This window comes from Denticeps clupeoides, chromosome 5 (assembly GCF_900700375.1).
Source record: "Denticeps clupeoides chromosome 5, fDenClu1.1, whole genome shotgun sequence".
NCBI lineage: Eukaryota > Metazoa > Chordata > Actinopteri > Clupeiformes > Denticipitidae > Denticeps > Denticeps clupeoides.
This window is the reverse complement of record NC_041711.1, coordinates 9,972,019-9,987,218: the sequence shown is the minus strand read 5'-3', so window position 1 is coordinate 9,987,218 and position 15,200 is coordinate 9,972,019. Positions and strand designations below refer to the sequence as shown.

General features: G+C 42.0%; 1 protein-coding gene across 2 annotated transcripts in view; it reads right to left on the bottom strand.

Moving 5' to 3' along the window:
- Positions 1–4,258: 4,258 nt before the first annotated feature.
- Positions 4,259–15,200, bottom strand: part of gpc6a (glypican 6a) — a 114,725-nt gene continuing 103,783 nt past the window's right edge. For both annotated transcript variants that reach the window (XM_028980484.1, XM_028980485.1), the window contains 3 exons: positions 8,775–8,905; positions 6,697–6,872; positions 4,259–5,573 (listed from right to left, as the gene is read on the bottom strand). In XM_028980484.1, coding sequence (XP_028836317.1) covers positions 5,359–5,573; positions 6,697–6,872; positions 8,775–8,905 — 522 coding nt within the window. In that variant the 3' untranslated portion in view covers positions 4,259–5,358. The remainder of the gene's footprint in view (positions 5,574–6,696; positions 6,873–8,774; positions 8,906–15,200) is intronic.

The following is a 15,200-nucleotide window of genomic DNA, read 5'->3' as shown; positions in this document are numbered from 1 at the left end:
GGTTCTGGTGTTGGATCTGATTAAAACAAGGTCATTGTTATGTGGAACATTAATCTCTACAGGGGGCATTGATTCCTCAAATTGCTTTCTCAACTTATTTATGTCTTTCATTAACCCGTGTTGGGGACTAGACCCATTTAGTTTGTAAACTCTAATGGGAATGGAAATTGAAAACTCAGATTTAATTTTGTTACAGGTCTCTTACCTTCAGGGGAATCGTTTGGTTTCCAACACCCTCACTCTATTACTTATAAATCAGAGCAATTACAATTAGCCTGAATATGAAACCGAGTCAATTGAAAATGAATTCTCTTGACCTCGTTATTTGTCTTGCTATACAGTCACAGTCACATGCAATTCAGTATATTATGCATTGGCTAAAAATGCATCCATTGCCTTGCTACCATATTTATATTTATTAAAGGGAAAAATGAAAGTGTGAAAGTGTGTTTTTGGATGTTGGACTGAACCCCGAACATCTAGGGGTATAAAACATAGCCATACTAAGATGGCAGGATACCACTGATCATTGTCAAACTAGAACTTAGGGCCTGTGGTTCTATACCCCACTTCAGTTTCAGTAGATCACATAAAATTGTGGCACTGCATAGGTCCTCAGAAATGGGTTTTGTAGACTCTACATATTTTTATAATCTTTAAAAACTGAAACTACAATGTAGCATTAACCCTTCTTGTGCTGAATTTGAGAAATTTGAGATTTACATTTACATTCATGGATTTATCAGTTTCCCTTATCTAGAGTGACTTACAATCAGTAGTGACAGGGACAGTCCCCCTGGAGACACTCAGGGTGAAGTGTCATGCTCAGGGACACAGTGGTAGTAAGTGGGGTTTGAACCTGGGTCTTCTGATTCATAGGCGAGCGTTTTACCCACTAGGCTACCACTACCACTCTCCTACAGGAAATTACATGGAAGCGTTGTTAATAAATTCTGCCTTTGACCACTATGTTGTAATAAGTTGGGCTTTAATCTGTATGTTTGAACCAAAGCTCAAGACATTTTTCAGAAGATTGAAATGCCAATACAAACAGACCATCTGCCTCTGTCCATGTCTGTGGAACAATGAACTAGGGCGGTATTAAGAGGGCACAATGTGTCCTTCAAACCATGGTCCAGAGGTGGCTGTAAACCCAGCTTGCACCAGATGACATACCCCCTGTGTAAAGGAAGAATATGAGGGAGAAAGGGTGTAGATTGACAGGAGGTGGGTTAAACTGTCCAGAATGAGAATAGGTAGGCTCCTCTCTTTTTTTAAAATAATTTTTTATACCCAGGCTGTTAATAAACCAAAAGAAAAAAATGACCGGGTGGGGTTAGCTAGGTCCCCCTTTCCATCAAGGTAGCTGCTGCAGCTACCTTGTGTATAAAAAAAAACAGATTTATAGGACACATTGTTTGATGGTATGATCACTAATATCCCATAAAGTCAATAATTATAATAATAAAGAAAAACCTGCAGCTGTGGATTAAAGGGGAGAGAACCTATTTTTTTTTTTGTTCACCTGCTCTCATTTCTGATATTGAGGAAGAAGTATTACAGTTTCCTGCTGAGGTGTTGGTGAACGTGTGTTCAGTCTCACTCAGCTCTGCTAAATACATCCCTGAGAGTAAATGACTCTTCTCTATGAGAACTGAGGTCAGACATCGTTTAGTGAGAAACATTGGGCTATTTGTATGGTGTTCAGGAAGGTATGTGAACTTTTGTCTTTATTCCTTACCTTACAAAGTTTATTTAAGGTTGTAATTTTTTTAAACACCATATGAGAAACACATTATGTCTTAAATAAGAGCAAGAGGTGAAAATCTGAGCCTTCAGCTGTGGCATTGTGTTCCCGCCGAAGGTTCTGACCTGTTGGGGAAGGGCGAAGTCAGGTTGCTGAGAAAGCAGGACAAGATTCATTAGCGTAATTAAACACAAAAAATGCATACGTGTGTTTACTGTTGGGGGCTCTGTTGGGGTGACACATGAAAGTCACAATTTTCAGAACAAAATGATACTAACTGTTTCCACAACAGGAGACAATATTTGGAGTATCTTTTCGTTCATGTGATTTCCTGTCATTTGGTGTACCAAAACTAAATTATTGAATGCTTATTGAATTGATTTTTATCATTGAATGCTTGCTAACTGATTAATAATTATATCCCTATCCCCAAAAGCAAAAAATAAAAATATGTAGGGAAAACATAACAAATCTATGTTTGCCCCCTGGACGGAATGAATGGATTCCCATGAGCTATGATGTGAAACTGTGTCTCCCTAGATGCTATGGTACACCAGCACTGTATATCTGTAGGGCATTAAACCTCCCCTACTCTCAATAAACCACATGCATATTCTGAATGCCCTGAGTCATCATTAACTTTCAACGGTTTCCCCAAACGCATGTCAAATACAGTAAGCACCTCCAACCATTTTTAATAATGCATGCAAGAAGTGCTTCATAACTTCCAAAAACTCTTTGTAGTGTCCAATCTGGCTCCCGCACCCGTCCAACTGAGTCAAGACCTCAGAAGTCTTATGAGTTCTTCTTCATAATAACAATGTTATTAATAATACATGCAAAGGAGATGTTAATCGATACCTTCTTTTTTGTGGCATTCTGTGCTTGACACATTGTATTTAAATTATATTTTCAGATTCCTCTATGATTACCTGACATTAATTTTGGGGAAAAAAGTGAAAATAATAAACAACCAAAACCATGTTTTTTTTTATATATATAAAATGTTTATTTGCACCCCTTTCATTACTGTATACAAGAGAGTATAGCAAAATCCAGATTAGCAATCCACTGAAATTTTGTGTAAATAAAAAGGAACTCGTAAGGCATGTCTGCTTGCACGACCCATATTAGCTCAAAGCAGCACAGTTCGATAATAAGTCTACAGTTTTTTTGTTTTTTTTATTCCCGATGTTAAACCATAACTTTCTTCAGGATGGCTTCTTCTAACTCACATGTAAACTCCATCAAACAAAGAATTGCAGAATGCAGAAGATCATACGAAAAAGTGCAATGTCGAAAAAATGTATCTTTTTTTCTTTATACCTTCTCTGGACTCTGAATGGTATCAAAACATCACGCATTCTGTACACCATGCAAAACCGATTGTGACGAGTGGGCCTCAGATTTCAATCGATGATGCCCGTTGGACACAACTGCCTTCGTTTTCAGCTTGTGAGTGCCAAGAATGGCTGAATGTGAGAAAAAAGGAAAGAGGAAGCCTCGCCAGCATGCTCTTTAAAGCCGCTCCTGTTCTTGAGTGCATGTGATTGACAGATGAGGCCCACGGACCATCGTCATTCACCGCTGGACAGCATGAGACAGACATACATTCAACCAATGAGGAAATTCACCCACCAAAAGGCCACCTTCTGCACGGTACAAGCTCTTCAGAGATCATGTAGTCCACAGCCTCCGGCGTTGACCAGAGTGAGGGGAGAACAGAAACGGTATGATGCTGATGTTGGGCGTTGTGACAAGCCCCATGGGGACGTGAGGTCCCACTTCTCAGTTAAAGAATATACCTCTGTGCTGAGGGGGACATGAAAAGACATGAAAATCTGCTGCTTTCAGTAATTCAACCCTCAGCGATGTGTTCAAACTTGACGCTACACTTTCTCTTCATCTACACTCGGCTCTCATTCTCCAAAAAAACCTCAGCCGTACCAAACGCACCGCAGAGGCAAAAATCTGGCAAGGCCTCTCCCCTCCCCTCTCAACTAGGTGAAATCCGAATCGTACATTCGCACTTCAGAAGGGATGGATTTGGTTGGGGGGCTCGCTACAATAGGTCCACTTTTCTTAAAACGAGAAACCACGCACTGGTTGAAAGGAAACCGGAATCTTCCGTGCAGAGGGGTTGCCGCTGTTCGTTACACGTTGTGATGTTCTGTTTGTACCTGGAGTCAAGTTCTCTCAACACAGTAACACACCGCAACAAACCGTGATCGGAAAACAGGAAAACGCTCACTGGCAAGATTGTAAGAAAGCACCGCGAGATGGTAGAACGGGGTTATGAATACTGTTAGGAGAAACACACAGAATAATCTGTGATGAGCGGCGATGGGTTGACGGAGGATATAACGTTTACAGACAGGTCAACCCTGAGTGAGTAGATATAGATAAAATTCTGCGATTACAAAAATAAATGGTTAATACTCGCTTGAAGATGTACAATGATGTTTTCTGGCAGCAGACACACACACACGGGCAGAGCTTTCTGAATGCATCGTTATTTGTGATGATAGGAGGCGGCGTGCGCCACTCTGCTGTAGGTGCGTTTAGCATAAAATGAGTTTTTGGACAGGGGAGATTTGATTTATGGAGCGGCGTTATGAAACTTGTGCAATTTTAAAAGAGGGTGTATGACTTCATTCACGCTCAGATTAATCATACAGGCTACTTGCTCAGTCCTTCACGTTCGTTTTAGATAATAACATCTGCAATTTTTGAAGGTAAAAATAAATTAACGCCCACATTTAAAGGAATAGACATGTCTTTGTTAGATATGAGCTTAGCTTTCAACCAAGGCTGTTAATTGATAAAGGCTAAAATATATTTTATCTGAAAATATAAATAAATTCTCATATCTCTTTATATAAGTAAGGAAAAAAAAAGAAAATTCTTAGCTAATAAAAACATATAAAAAACAAATAAACTTGTGCAATAGCTGAATATGTTTATATTAAGTTTTTTTTTTTTTTTTTTTATAGCAATATGAATTTTTTTTAGGGTGTGCAAAATCTCCTATGCTCCCTCTGTTCCAAAACTGGGTTTTAGTTTTTAATTAGTTCATGACAACAATGGCAGAATCTGTTTAAAAGTTGTAGTCACACAAAACTGCAAGCTCATATCCTCAGAGGTCTTACTTATGCCCGACCCATGCATTTCACAGTGGTACATAAGCAAAAAGTAAAAAAAAACCCAAAAAACAATATATTCAGTCAGGGATGACAGGTGATCAGGGTGGTCTGCTTCTCTTTGCATTAAAGGTCTCGTTTTTGTAGAATAACAAAAATAGATTCTCAATTTTTTGTCATTTTTTTTTCTTTTTGCGTCAGTCACTCCTGGGAATGAAGAGGGTGTGGAACGCTGCCTTGCGACGGAACCAACTGTTCTTTGGAACAAGCAGGATGCAGCGGTGTGTTCCCTCTTCAACCCGATTTGCCATTTTCTCCGTATGCGGGGGAGGGTAGAGGGTGGGTTAGTAAAAATGATCCTGTCCTGTTTGGGGAAGGTCCCCTGCGCTGCTCTGGTCGTCAGGAGAGTCCGAGTGACTGTCTGTCCCGCTCCCCGGCAGCAGCCCCGCACAACAAAAATGCACGCTGCCATTATCTCCACTGCTGCTGCACCACCAACACTGCGAGGGCCGCCACCGCCGCCGCCCATGGTGTCGCCGGGCTCCAGTGGGGGGCGCTGCCAGTTACAGGTCGCCCGTCGCTGCGGTCAGCACCCACCACGGGCACCTCGGTGGTCACGAAGTCGAACTCGGTCGTGCATCCTTCTGTGCAGCCACTGCCGCTGCCAGATCCGCTCCCTTCGTCGCCTGCAACACGGAGCAATGAGTTATGGGTAACGTATAGGGCTCTGTTCAATTCCGATTCCTTTCCCAGATTTTCTGCTTCCCTCCTGTTATGATGTCAGCCTCAGACGATGGAGACATGGCAGCGCTCGGAGTGGCTTGGCTTTCCGTCTGTCAGACAGGATCTCATTTCACTGGGATCGGCAGTGTGCCTGTGATGTGTGTGAGTGTGTGAGTGTGAGTGTGTGAGCGAGACGCTGACACCATCCAGACATTAATGAAGCTGATCGGTGATCTGTTGATGCATTTTTAGACAGAACAGATTCTCCTCTGAGTGACAGTGTGGATTTTGGAATGAAGTGGGGATGTTATTTAGGGAAGCTATTTAACAAAAGCCAAAACCTAAACCGCTAACGCAGCAAAAAAAGAAAAAAATGTCTATCTTTATATGTTACACTATCCAACATACACCGAGCAATGGTTACCACACAGCCACCTATTTCCACCGTGCTATTCCATTTGCACTATGTCCTTTTGCACACTGTGAGTCTCTAAAGCTTTGCAGTCTCATCTCTCTGTGTGCTCCTATATGGTGAGATGACAAAAAGGTCGACTTTGACTTTGACCTGGGGTAAATACAGTAGAATTTAGGGGCCATAGTTTAAGTTGCAATATAAGACGTTTATGGTCATTGTTCACTAATGTCATGTCAAGTATGTTTTTAGCATCTATTACATTATCTGAATATTTCTGCTGACATACTTTATATATGTTTTTAAAAACTAAAATGAGAGACTTACCCTACTTCCTCATTCTGGACATTCTCAGCATCTTTTTTTAACAATATGTTTATTAGTTTTTCTTTAGCCCCACTCCACATCTTAGATGCGGTGGTTGTGCACCATTCTACTGTGCAGCATCACCTAATCAAACATGACCTTCATATGTCCCGTGGACTGACATAGTTAGAATAACTTTTAGGGGGGAAATATGGGACATTTCTGGGAAAAAAAAAAAATCAGATTCAGGCTCATCGGTTAACAGTGTCAGCATGGAGAAAAATGGCAGCTCAAAACTTTTTTTATTACTTCAAAGCCACTAGGAACAGTAGAAATACATCCGTGACCAAGAACGGTGGACTACTCACTGGAGTCCTGGAAGTAGATGTCATTTCCATTGTATGCATTGCGTAACTTGTTGGTCATCACTCTGAGGGCCATGATCTGCTGGCGGATGAGGGTGTCTGGTCGGGTGATGTCCACCTCCACCTCAGGGTTGTTCAGCTGGTTGGTCAGCCCGTCCTTCACCACTTCGGGAAAATACCTGAAATAATTTACAGAGAATCCATCACAAGGGGGCCTTCAAACAAACAAAAAAATTTATAATAATTAACTGTTCTTAATTTAATGGTGGGTCTTAAACAGGTCATTTTAAAACTCGGATTAAGTAGCCTGTTCCCAGGAGGCTTCTGGGTTTTATTTTATTGATAAATCAAAACCCAAAAAATTGTCCAGCCATAACTGCAGTGCAAACGTTGAATGCTTTTCATGATGTACATCGTTTGAAATATTGGCAGAATTCTTTTTTTTTTTAAACAGAAATATTTCAAACATAATCAGACCATTCCGGTCCAATAAAGACCATGAAACCAGAGATCTTCTTCCAGAGCCAACAAAACCACTCAAGAGGAGCGTCGGAGTGGCCATAAAACAGCATAATATAATCAGAGCAGGCAGCCCATTACAGCTTTTCCCAGGAGTCCAGTTGTGCCGTGCCACTAGTGGAGCCACGTCCAGGGCGGGTGGGTGGGTGGAGACCCTAAAAGCGCTGCAGTGATTCCCTGACCGAGGCCCGTCCGCAGCCTGGTTTACCTGTGCAACTGTCACAAGCGCAGAGTGTTTGAGGGGCTTGTCTGTAAACGGGGGGTTACGGGTGCATGGGGGACCTGACTCCTCCGCTGACCTTGACTAAGTATTGAAGGGCGAGCTGCAGTGAGACTCGTCCTTTAGTGGCAGCTTGCTGGTGGCTGATGGCTGTTTTGGGTGGTTTCTTTTACAGCAGAATCACGGCGGTCCGGACAAGACAAACACAACGTATTAAAAATTTACATCTGATTTGCATGTGATTTCTATCCTAGCAGCTATAAGCCTTTGGGGATGTGGGGATGAACAAAAAGGCATATGTAAATAATACTAATAAGATTTACTCAAAGTTAACTAACAAAAAAATTAATAAATTAAATAAAAAATCTAATGAGACAATTAAACTAAACTAAAATAAAAAAGCAACTAAATAAATAAATACACTTTAATTAATATACATTTCTGATAAAAAAAAAATTATGTACAGAAACACAAAATGTGAATTTGCAAATTCATAACACAATAATCATTTTTTTTTATTGTGACCAGAGTTTGAGGCTGGAGTAAGGTCATTTTATTTATCTTTTGATGTTTCTCCTCGAGTTGTAGGAGGGATAAATGTGCAGGGCTTTTGGACTCTTGACCATTACTCCTGACAAGAAGCACAGCGCCATGTTGATGGCCAATGACCGCCCAGACGAGATGTGAAAGTGTTAGTGGGAACTGGACACCCTATCATTTCAACTCCATTTTCACAATGAGTCTCTAGAGTAAGAGACTGTAATTCTCTCCATGATTCTATCTATGATTTCAGCTAGTGGTCATGACATAAGTATCCATAAGTGGATTCTTGAATACACGTCATCATAAAATAACCATTACACTGTATGAGGACAGCATTTAATGTGTTTTACATGCCAGGTATAGGTTAATTAATATTTAACATAGTTGAGGCGGTGTTATACCAAATTGTTCAAATGTATTAAACTATACATGATATATATTATTTACATTAATGTCGGCTGATTTAGATTACATTTCAAATGTAGTTGAAGCTCTAGAAAAGACTCAGGAAGGAGCCTGTCACTTTTCATGTACTCTTACAATAACTCTCAGCCAATTGGAATGTGACACCAAAACTGCTATGACATACATATTGATCCAAAAAAATTAGAACAGGGGTCATCATCCCTGCACCAAACCTGGCGCAACTAGGTGTTAATGAGTAGACCAGTGTGCTAAATGAGAGAAAACCCCAAAATGTGAAGGACACATGTATTCCAGAACCAGGGTTGGTGACCCCTGACCTAGAACCATGGGAAACTAGAGCATTTACAAAAGTGTGGCAATTGTTGTCTCTGACCTGCCCTTGGTGTGACTGTTCCAGCAGTGCTCGTCATCAGAGCTCGTCGCTCCCCCTGTGGTGCAGATACTGTCAGGCAAGGTGGACCAGAACTTTTTCGACTGCTTTAGCTTCTCCTTGATGTCAGTCACCTACACAGAGGATCAGAGTCAGTGAGCGAACACCGCCACTGATTGATTCAATTATGCAGATAAATGAACAGCAATTTCCTCTTCAGCCTCAGCTGAGTGATGCGAATGAAAACTGAGAATTTCTGGAATGCGGCTACACGTCTGCACAGAGAGTAATGTGTGAACATTCAGCATTCAGATGCAGCCTGTTAATGTTTCATTGCGCTGGTGCTTTCTGACAACACATAAAAAAAAGACACACACACAAAGGGTCCCAAGACGTAAATAGCAAACATCACGTTTGTGATATCCACTGATACACCCTGTGTAAAGAAGAAAGGGAAGATATGAATGCAGCAGTAGACCAGGGATCAGAAGTAGGAAGCATGAGAGCTGTCAATTGTGCTTCAGACGCCTCTCTTTTGAAACTTTGTTCATAAAAAAACAAGGTTGTCAACTCCAAGCTAAAGAAACTTTCAAGCAGTCATTTCTCTTATGTCAATTTCCTGACTTTTGTGAACATGCCCATGCAAGCCTGATAAAAAAAAAGAGTTCACATTTACCTTTATGGCACTTAGCAGATGTCAATACCCAGTTCCCCAGGGGCAAATTAGGGATTCAATGGTAGTAAGTTGGGGCTTTAACCTAGTTGACGGGTGAGAATGTTACCCACTAGGCTACTACCACCCTGGTCATTCACTAGATTTCACCACTTAATTAATAATAATTTACCTGTATTTAGAATAAAGATGATTTTTTTCTAAAATGAGACATGAAATCACACTTAAAATGTGTGTTCATTCAGTTTAACTGGTCATGTAGGTAAGCCCACCTAAAATAAGCTTTATGGCCTTAAATAGGGTTTCAGTTATTAAGATATGATTCTTCATTAATTAATCCATCCATTTATCTAATTATTAAACTTGAACTCTCTTTTCTTGACAACATTCATTCCATTACCAACATGACAAAAGGCCATTCTGTGCTTAAACGCTAAATGAAAACCCATTTGTTTGAGGCTGTTAGCATAATGTTTTCCTGTCATGGCAAATTTGTGTTTCCCAATGAACTATTAATGCTCTGTGCCACTCTTCTGAAGACAAACACACTGATGGTTATCAGTCGTGCACCGGGGAGATTTCCCTCTGTGCTGATCTGGTTCAGAGAAGATGAGACAGGAGATTACAGGGGCCCTGTGGTCACGATGCTAACCTATATGAATGGCTTCAAATCAGCAAATGTCACTTTCGGTGGGTGGATGATGGCGACTCGGTTAAAATGGCCAGAGGACACAATTCGCAAAGCCATCTGAGACATGTATTGCTGCTTTGTCATTTAATTCAAAGTATGAATGGATGTTTAATTAAGCGATAAGGGGAGCGTAACGTAAGACGAGGGCATGTGAAGCTCCATCATGATCCTGGACGTCTGTTGCGGTGCCACCATCGCTGCTGGAGACCCCGACGCCTCGTTTGATGTGCTAATCCTGTCACGCAGATACTTGAACAAGTTGAACAAAGTCCAGAAGCTTTGTGCAGCTTGGGTGCGCGGGCTCTCAGAACGGAGTATCCAATGTAGAGCACACTGGACGAGTTCCACAGATGTAAATTAGAGCGACGCTACATTAAGGAGGGCTTGAATAATGGGAGATAATTGAGTAATGTGACAATTAAGCCTGGATAAGCGTTGCTTATGCTAGTGTTTCTGACAAGTGGGAATCTAAACACAGAGGGTGTTCATTTCAACACACTGCTATCCAGATCCAAGCATGTAGACAGGCAAGAAAAGGGCGTTGTGACATGTTCTGGATATTTCAAGGCAACTTTTCTAAGAAAAAAAAAATGCTGAGCATGGTGCAATTCAGTTTAAGACATTTCTTTGAGAAAAAATTACAATTGCTTTATTATATATAATTTCTGAAAAACAATAGCATCTTGTTCCAATGTTAAAATGCTGACTTGAAAGGAGAATATGAGCAACAGAAAATGAAAAGTGAAAGTCATTTCACTGTGAGCACCAGGTGGTGCGCTGTGGTGTGTCCATGAAAGGCGCTCCAGAGAAGCAGTGTGTGGGGACTTACTTGGAAGTATCGTGTTTGAACAGCTACAGCAGTCTATGGCTATTTTCATATAAACGTGGGCGTGTCCCGATGAGCTATAAAGCACAGGCGCAATGGAGATCCTGGGTTAAACCCAACAAAACTGAACCAAATCAGTTTATTAAGGTCCCATTCCACAGTGAGACAAAACATCACCTTTTTACTCAGTTCATTTAACTTCACTTCTTTGCTTGGCTAGAGACTGATTTCTGAATTAGCGACTCAGCAACATTCCGTGTCCACAACACAATAAGACATTCATCTCAGTAAAGACAATGCATGTAGAGCACCAGCCATGCACACACATATCGCATGTACAGCACGGCTACGCTGAAGACCACCACACTCGGGGAGTCAGCAGGAAGAGGGTCGGGAAACGCTTCGTCGTGCGGCTCTGGTGTTGCTGTCAGCGAAAGTGCTGAGGTCCTGTGAGAGAATCCTTTCAGTGAATTCATCACGTCCCCTCCCTCTCCACCCCACCCCACCCCACTGAAGCATGAGTCACAGAGGTGTCCATCAAAACCTCCAGACAGCCATTGCTCATCGTCCATATGCCTGTTCCAGCTGTCTCCCAGCAGAGATGAGCGGAAGAGAGGGAATTTATTTATTTCTTCCATTTCGATCTTTTCTCTCGCCTTTTTTTTCCCAGGTTGGGTTATAGCCCAACTCTAGAAATGAAACTCTGGGCAGACTACACACACTAACTTTAGCCAATGCCGCTAGACATTGGGAAACGGCGCAGAGAGGAAAGAATAAAAAGATGGCAAGAAAGAACAGGGGATGATGGGGAACAGGGAGATCACTCCCCCGATGACCCATGCAGCGCCGGCGACGCACATGAATAAATAAATCAGTGCGTGTTGCAGAGGAGTATTAGCTCTGTGTATTGAAAAGTCCTGTGCTGGCAAAATATGAACAGCTGTGTGTGTGTGTGTGTGTGTTTGTGTGTGTGTATATGTGCTGGTGATCATTTCAGACACACTCATCATTAGCACAGGGTCCCGCTATGAGGGGAGCAACTGGTCCTATTTACCATTTAACTAACAAGATGCAGAAAAAGCATAAAAATAAAAAATATATATTTTTGGCCTTTTAAAAGTAAAGAACAACAAAAGATAAATAAATACATAAATAAATAATTTAAACTGGAATTTTCCTGGATGTAATCCATCATCCGCATGGGTGTTGGATTACTGAACCTGATGATGTTGTTTTTTTGCTAAATACCCCCAAGAGATGGCCATGTGGTGCTAATGGAATCTGAAACCTCCTGGTGTCTTCCTCATGCAGAGGAAGATACACAAAGGCCAATACACACGTGCGCACACACACACACACAATATATATATTGTGTGTGTGTGTGTGTGTGCGCACGTGTGTATTGGCCTTACACACACACACACACACACACCAGTTTCCATTGATTATAACCCTGTGAGGAACATTGGTAGCCCCGGTTTCCCATTATTTTGCAGGGTTGTGTCATTTGTCATCTTCTGACACAATTTCCTTTGGACTCATTGATATTGAGAATAACAGAAAAACATGCAGAAAACAGAACTGATTAATACATGTAATTGCATATCTCCATGACTGCAGTTTGTCCACAGAACCGGATGCATTTGAATTGAAGTTTGGAGAGAAGAGGAACTATTGATTGTGTTTAACCGACAAAACAACTAATCAAAGCTCAAAACCTGCAAGACACTGTAAAAGGTAATAGAATAAGTATGTGTTCTTCCTGACAATTTAGCAATGTAGGGAAGCAGCGACTGTTTTCACCAGATATACAAGCCACTCCAAAAATAATGGAACAGTTAAAGTGAAGTGATTGTCATTGTGAAACACTGCAGCACAGCACACGGTGACACAACGAAATGTGTCCTCTGCTTTTAACCATCACCCTTGGTGAGCAGTGGGCAGCCATGACAGGCGCCCGTGGAGCAGCGTGTGGGGACGGTGCTTTGCTCAGTGGCACCTCAGTGGCACCTTGGCAGTTCGGGATTCGAATTACGGGGCCACTTCCTTACCCGCTTGTCCACGACTGCCCCACTGCAAGGCCAATAAATTAAAATGCATTAAATAGTATTTGTATATGAGATCAAAAGATGGATATGAAAAGAGATATCAGAGCATATCAGTTTTATTGATTTGTTCAATCATTAAGTAGCCTTGATATCTACACTCAGTTTAACTGCTGCTGTTCATCCATGAGGACTGCATTAGTGTTTAAGGGTACAACAACATGAAGACCAGAGAGCTGTCTATGGGAGAAAAGCCTTGGATGAAAAAGTGTTGGCAGTGAGGCCAACTTGCATCGAAGGGCCGTAGCCACGTGGGAGTCCCATCCCCCGGGATCACCGCTCAGCCTCTTATTACCGCGTGAGTAAGACGCCGAGGGAGGGTTACGTGTCTCTGGAGACTTGCGACCTCTCATTAGATCTGTTTATTCTCGCCGACTCGCACCTACCCACAGGAATAGCTCCGGCTCACTGATGCACTTGTTTCATGCTGGTATAGATTAAACGAGCGGACAGAAGTGGAGTGGATTTGGCTAATTGGACTGGGGATTACGCCGCGTGATATTGTTCTGTTTGAATACGTCCCTTGCCGTTTCTCTTTCATAGTTAAAAACGCATTAACAGAAAAACTTTTTGCAGGAGACATTACTGAAATCATGATTCCTGTAAATTTGGATAGCACCTGCCTCAAATGAATGACTCTTGGCGCCGTCTGTGTCAGTGTTCTGCCGAGGATCAGAGGAAGTGGCTAAATTTACACAAGCAAACATCATTCTCAAGTGAGCCGCTTTTAGCGTGTCCCGTGGCGGTAAGAAGCAGGGCCTCGGCACACGCTCCTCAGACGGATATAGCCCGGTGACGAGGCGCTTGTGTCGCACAGCTTTGGTTATTTGCTCTCTGCGGGGAATGCAGGTGAACTGACTGACACCACAGCGATACGTCCACCACCCCACCCCACCCCAACAACCGGAGACCACTTCCCGGGTCCACGTCGACCCCCCTGGATTTTTATTTCCGGATCTGTATGGCCGCCGTCAAGCTCTGAAAGCTGATCTCAGATGGAGGAGACACGAGGGACGTTCCAATTGCTTCCTTTTTAGCACCTGTCACCGGGCGTCCCGAGCAAATCGCCGCGAGACCTTTTAATGAGACCAACTTCTATGCAGTGGCTCTTCGGACAAATGAGTCAGGGACATCTCTGAGAACGTCTTCCTTCTGTCTTGAATTATTATCATTCTAGAGCATACTTTCCCACCTCAAATTAAAAGTGAAGTTCCAATTAGTGGGTGGATGGGGCCCAGTGGGACCCATCAGGACGCCACAAGGTGGGGCCCGGCTGAGACAAAAAAATTAATAAATCATGTTTAGATTCAGGTGGGGTTCAACATTTAACCACCACTCTACATCGAGCACTTCTGACAACTGACAAATCACAAATGTGTATTAAGACCTGTCGTTTCCAATAGCAACCTCCAATTTTTTTTTCAAATGCAATTATGAACATTTTATGCTTTTATGCTTTTCAAAAGCTTTATGAAATTACATGCTTTATATAATTAAACAATAGTTACCATGCTCCCATTTTGTAATCATTTTTAATGCTTAGCAAAGGCTAACTTAAACCTGAGATTCCTTAACTTAAACCTGAGATTCCTCAAATAAAATGAACATACAAAGGTTAAAGGTCCCCTATGAAGAAAATTTCACTTTGTGGGATTATTTAACATTAATAAGAGTTCCCATAGACTGTCTACGGTCCTGCAGTGGCTAGAAATGGCGATGGGTGTAAAGAGTGCTTTGGTCATTCTGCTTCACCATTCAGAGAGCAGCAGACCAGACGGTCAGATCTGGAATTTCTCCCCTTATGTCATCATAAAGGGGGAAGATTACCTCCTCTTTCTCATGCTTTTTTCGCCAGGAGATTTTTCAACCCCTCCTCTACAAAAGGAACTCAACCAACCATCATGGCTTCCAAACATGCAGTGTATTGCAGTTGCGGGGTGATTGGATTTAAAAAGGAGCGCAAAATGTATTTATTTATTTATTTAGTCAGTCACGCGAAAAATGCCAACATGACCTCATAGCTGCGACAAACGCTGTGGTTGGTGAATGGTGTTGATGACGTCCACTCCCTTCTATTGGCCACTCTCCACCTCGTCCCGCCTCTCTACTACTCATTAGCATTTAAAGCGACACA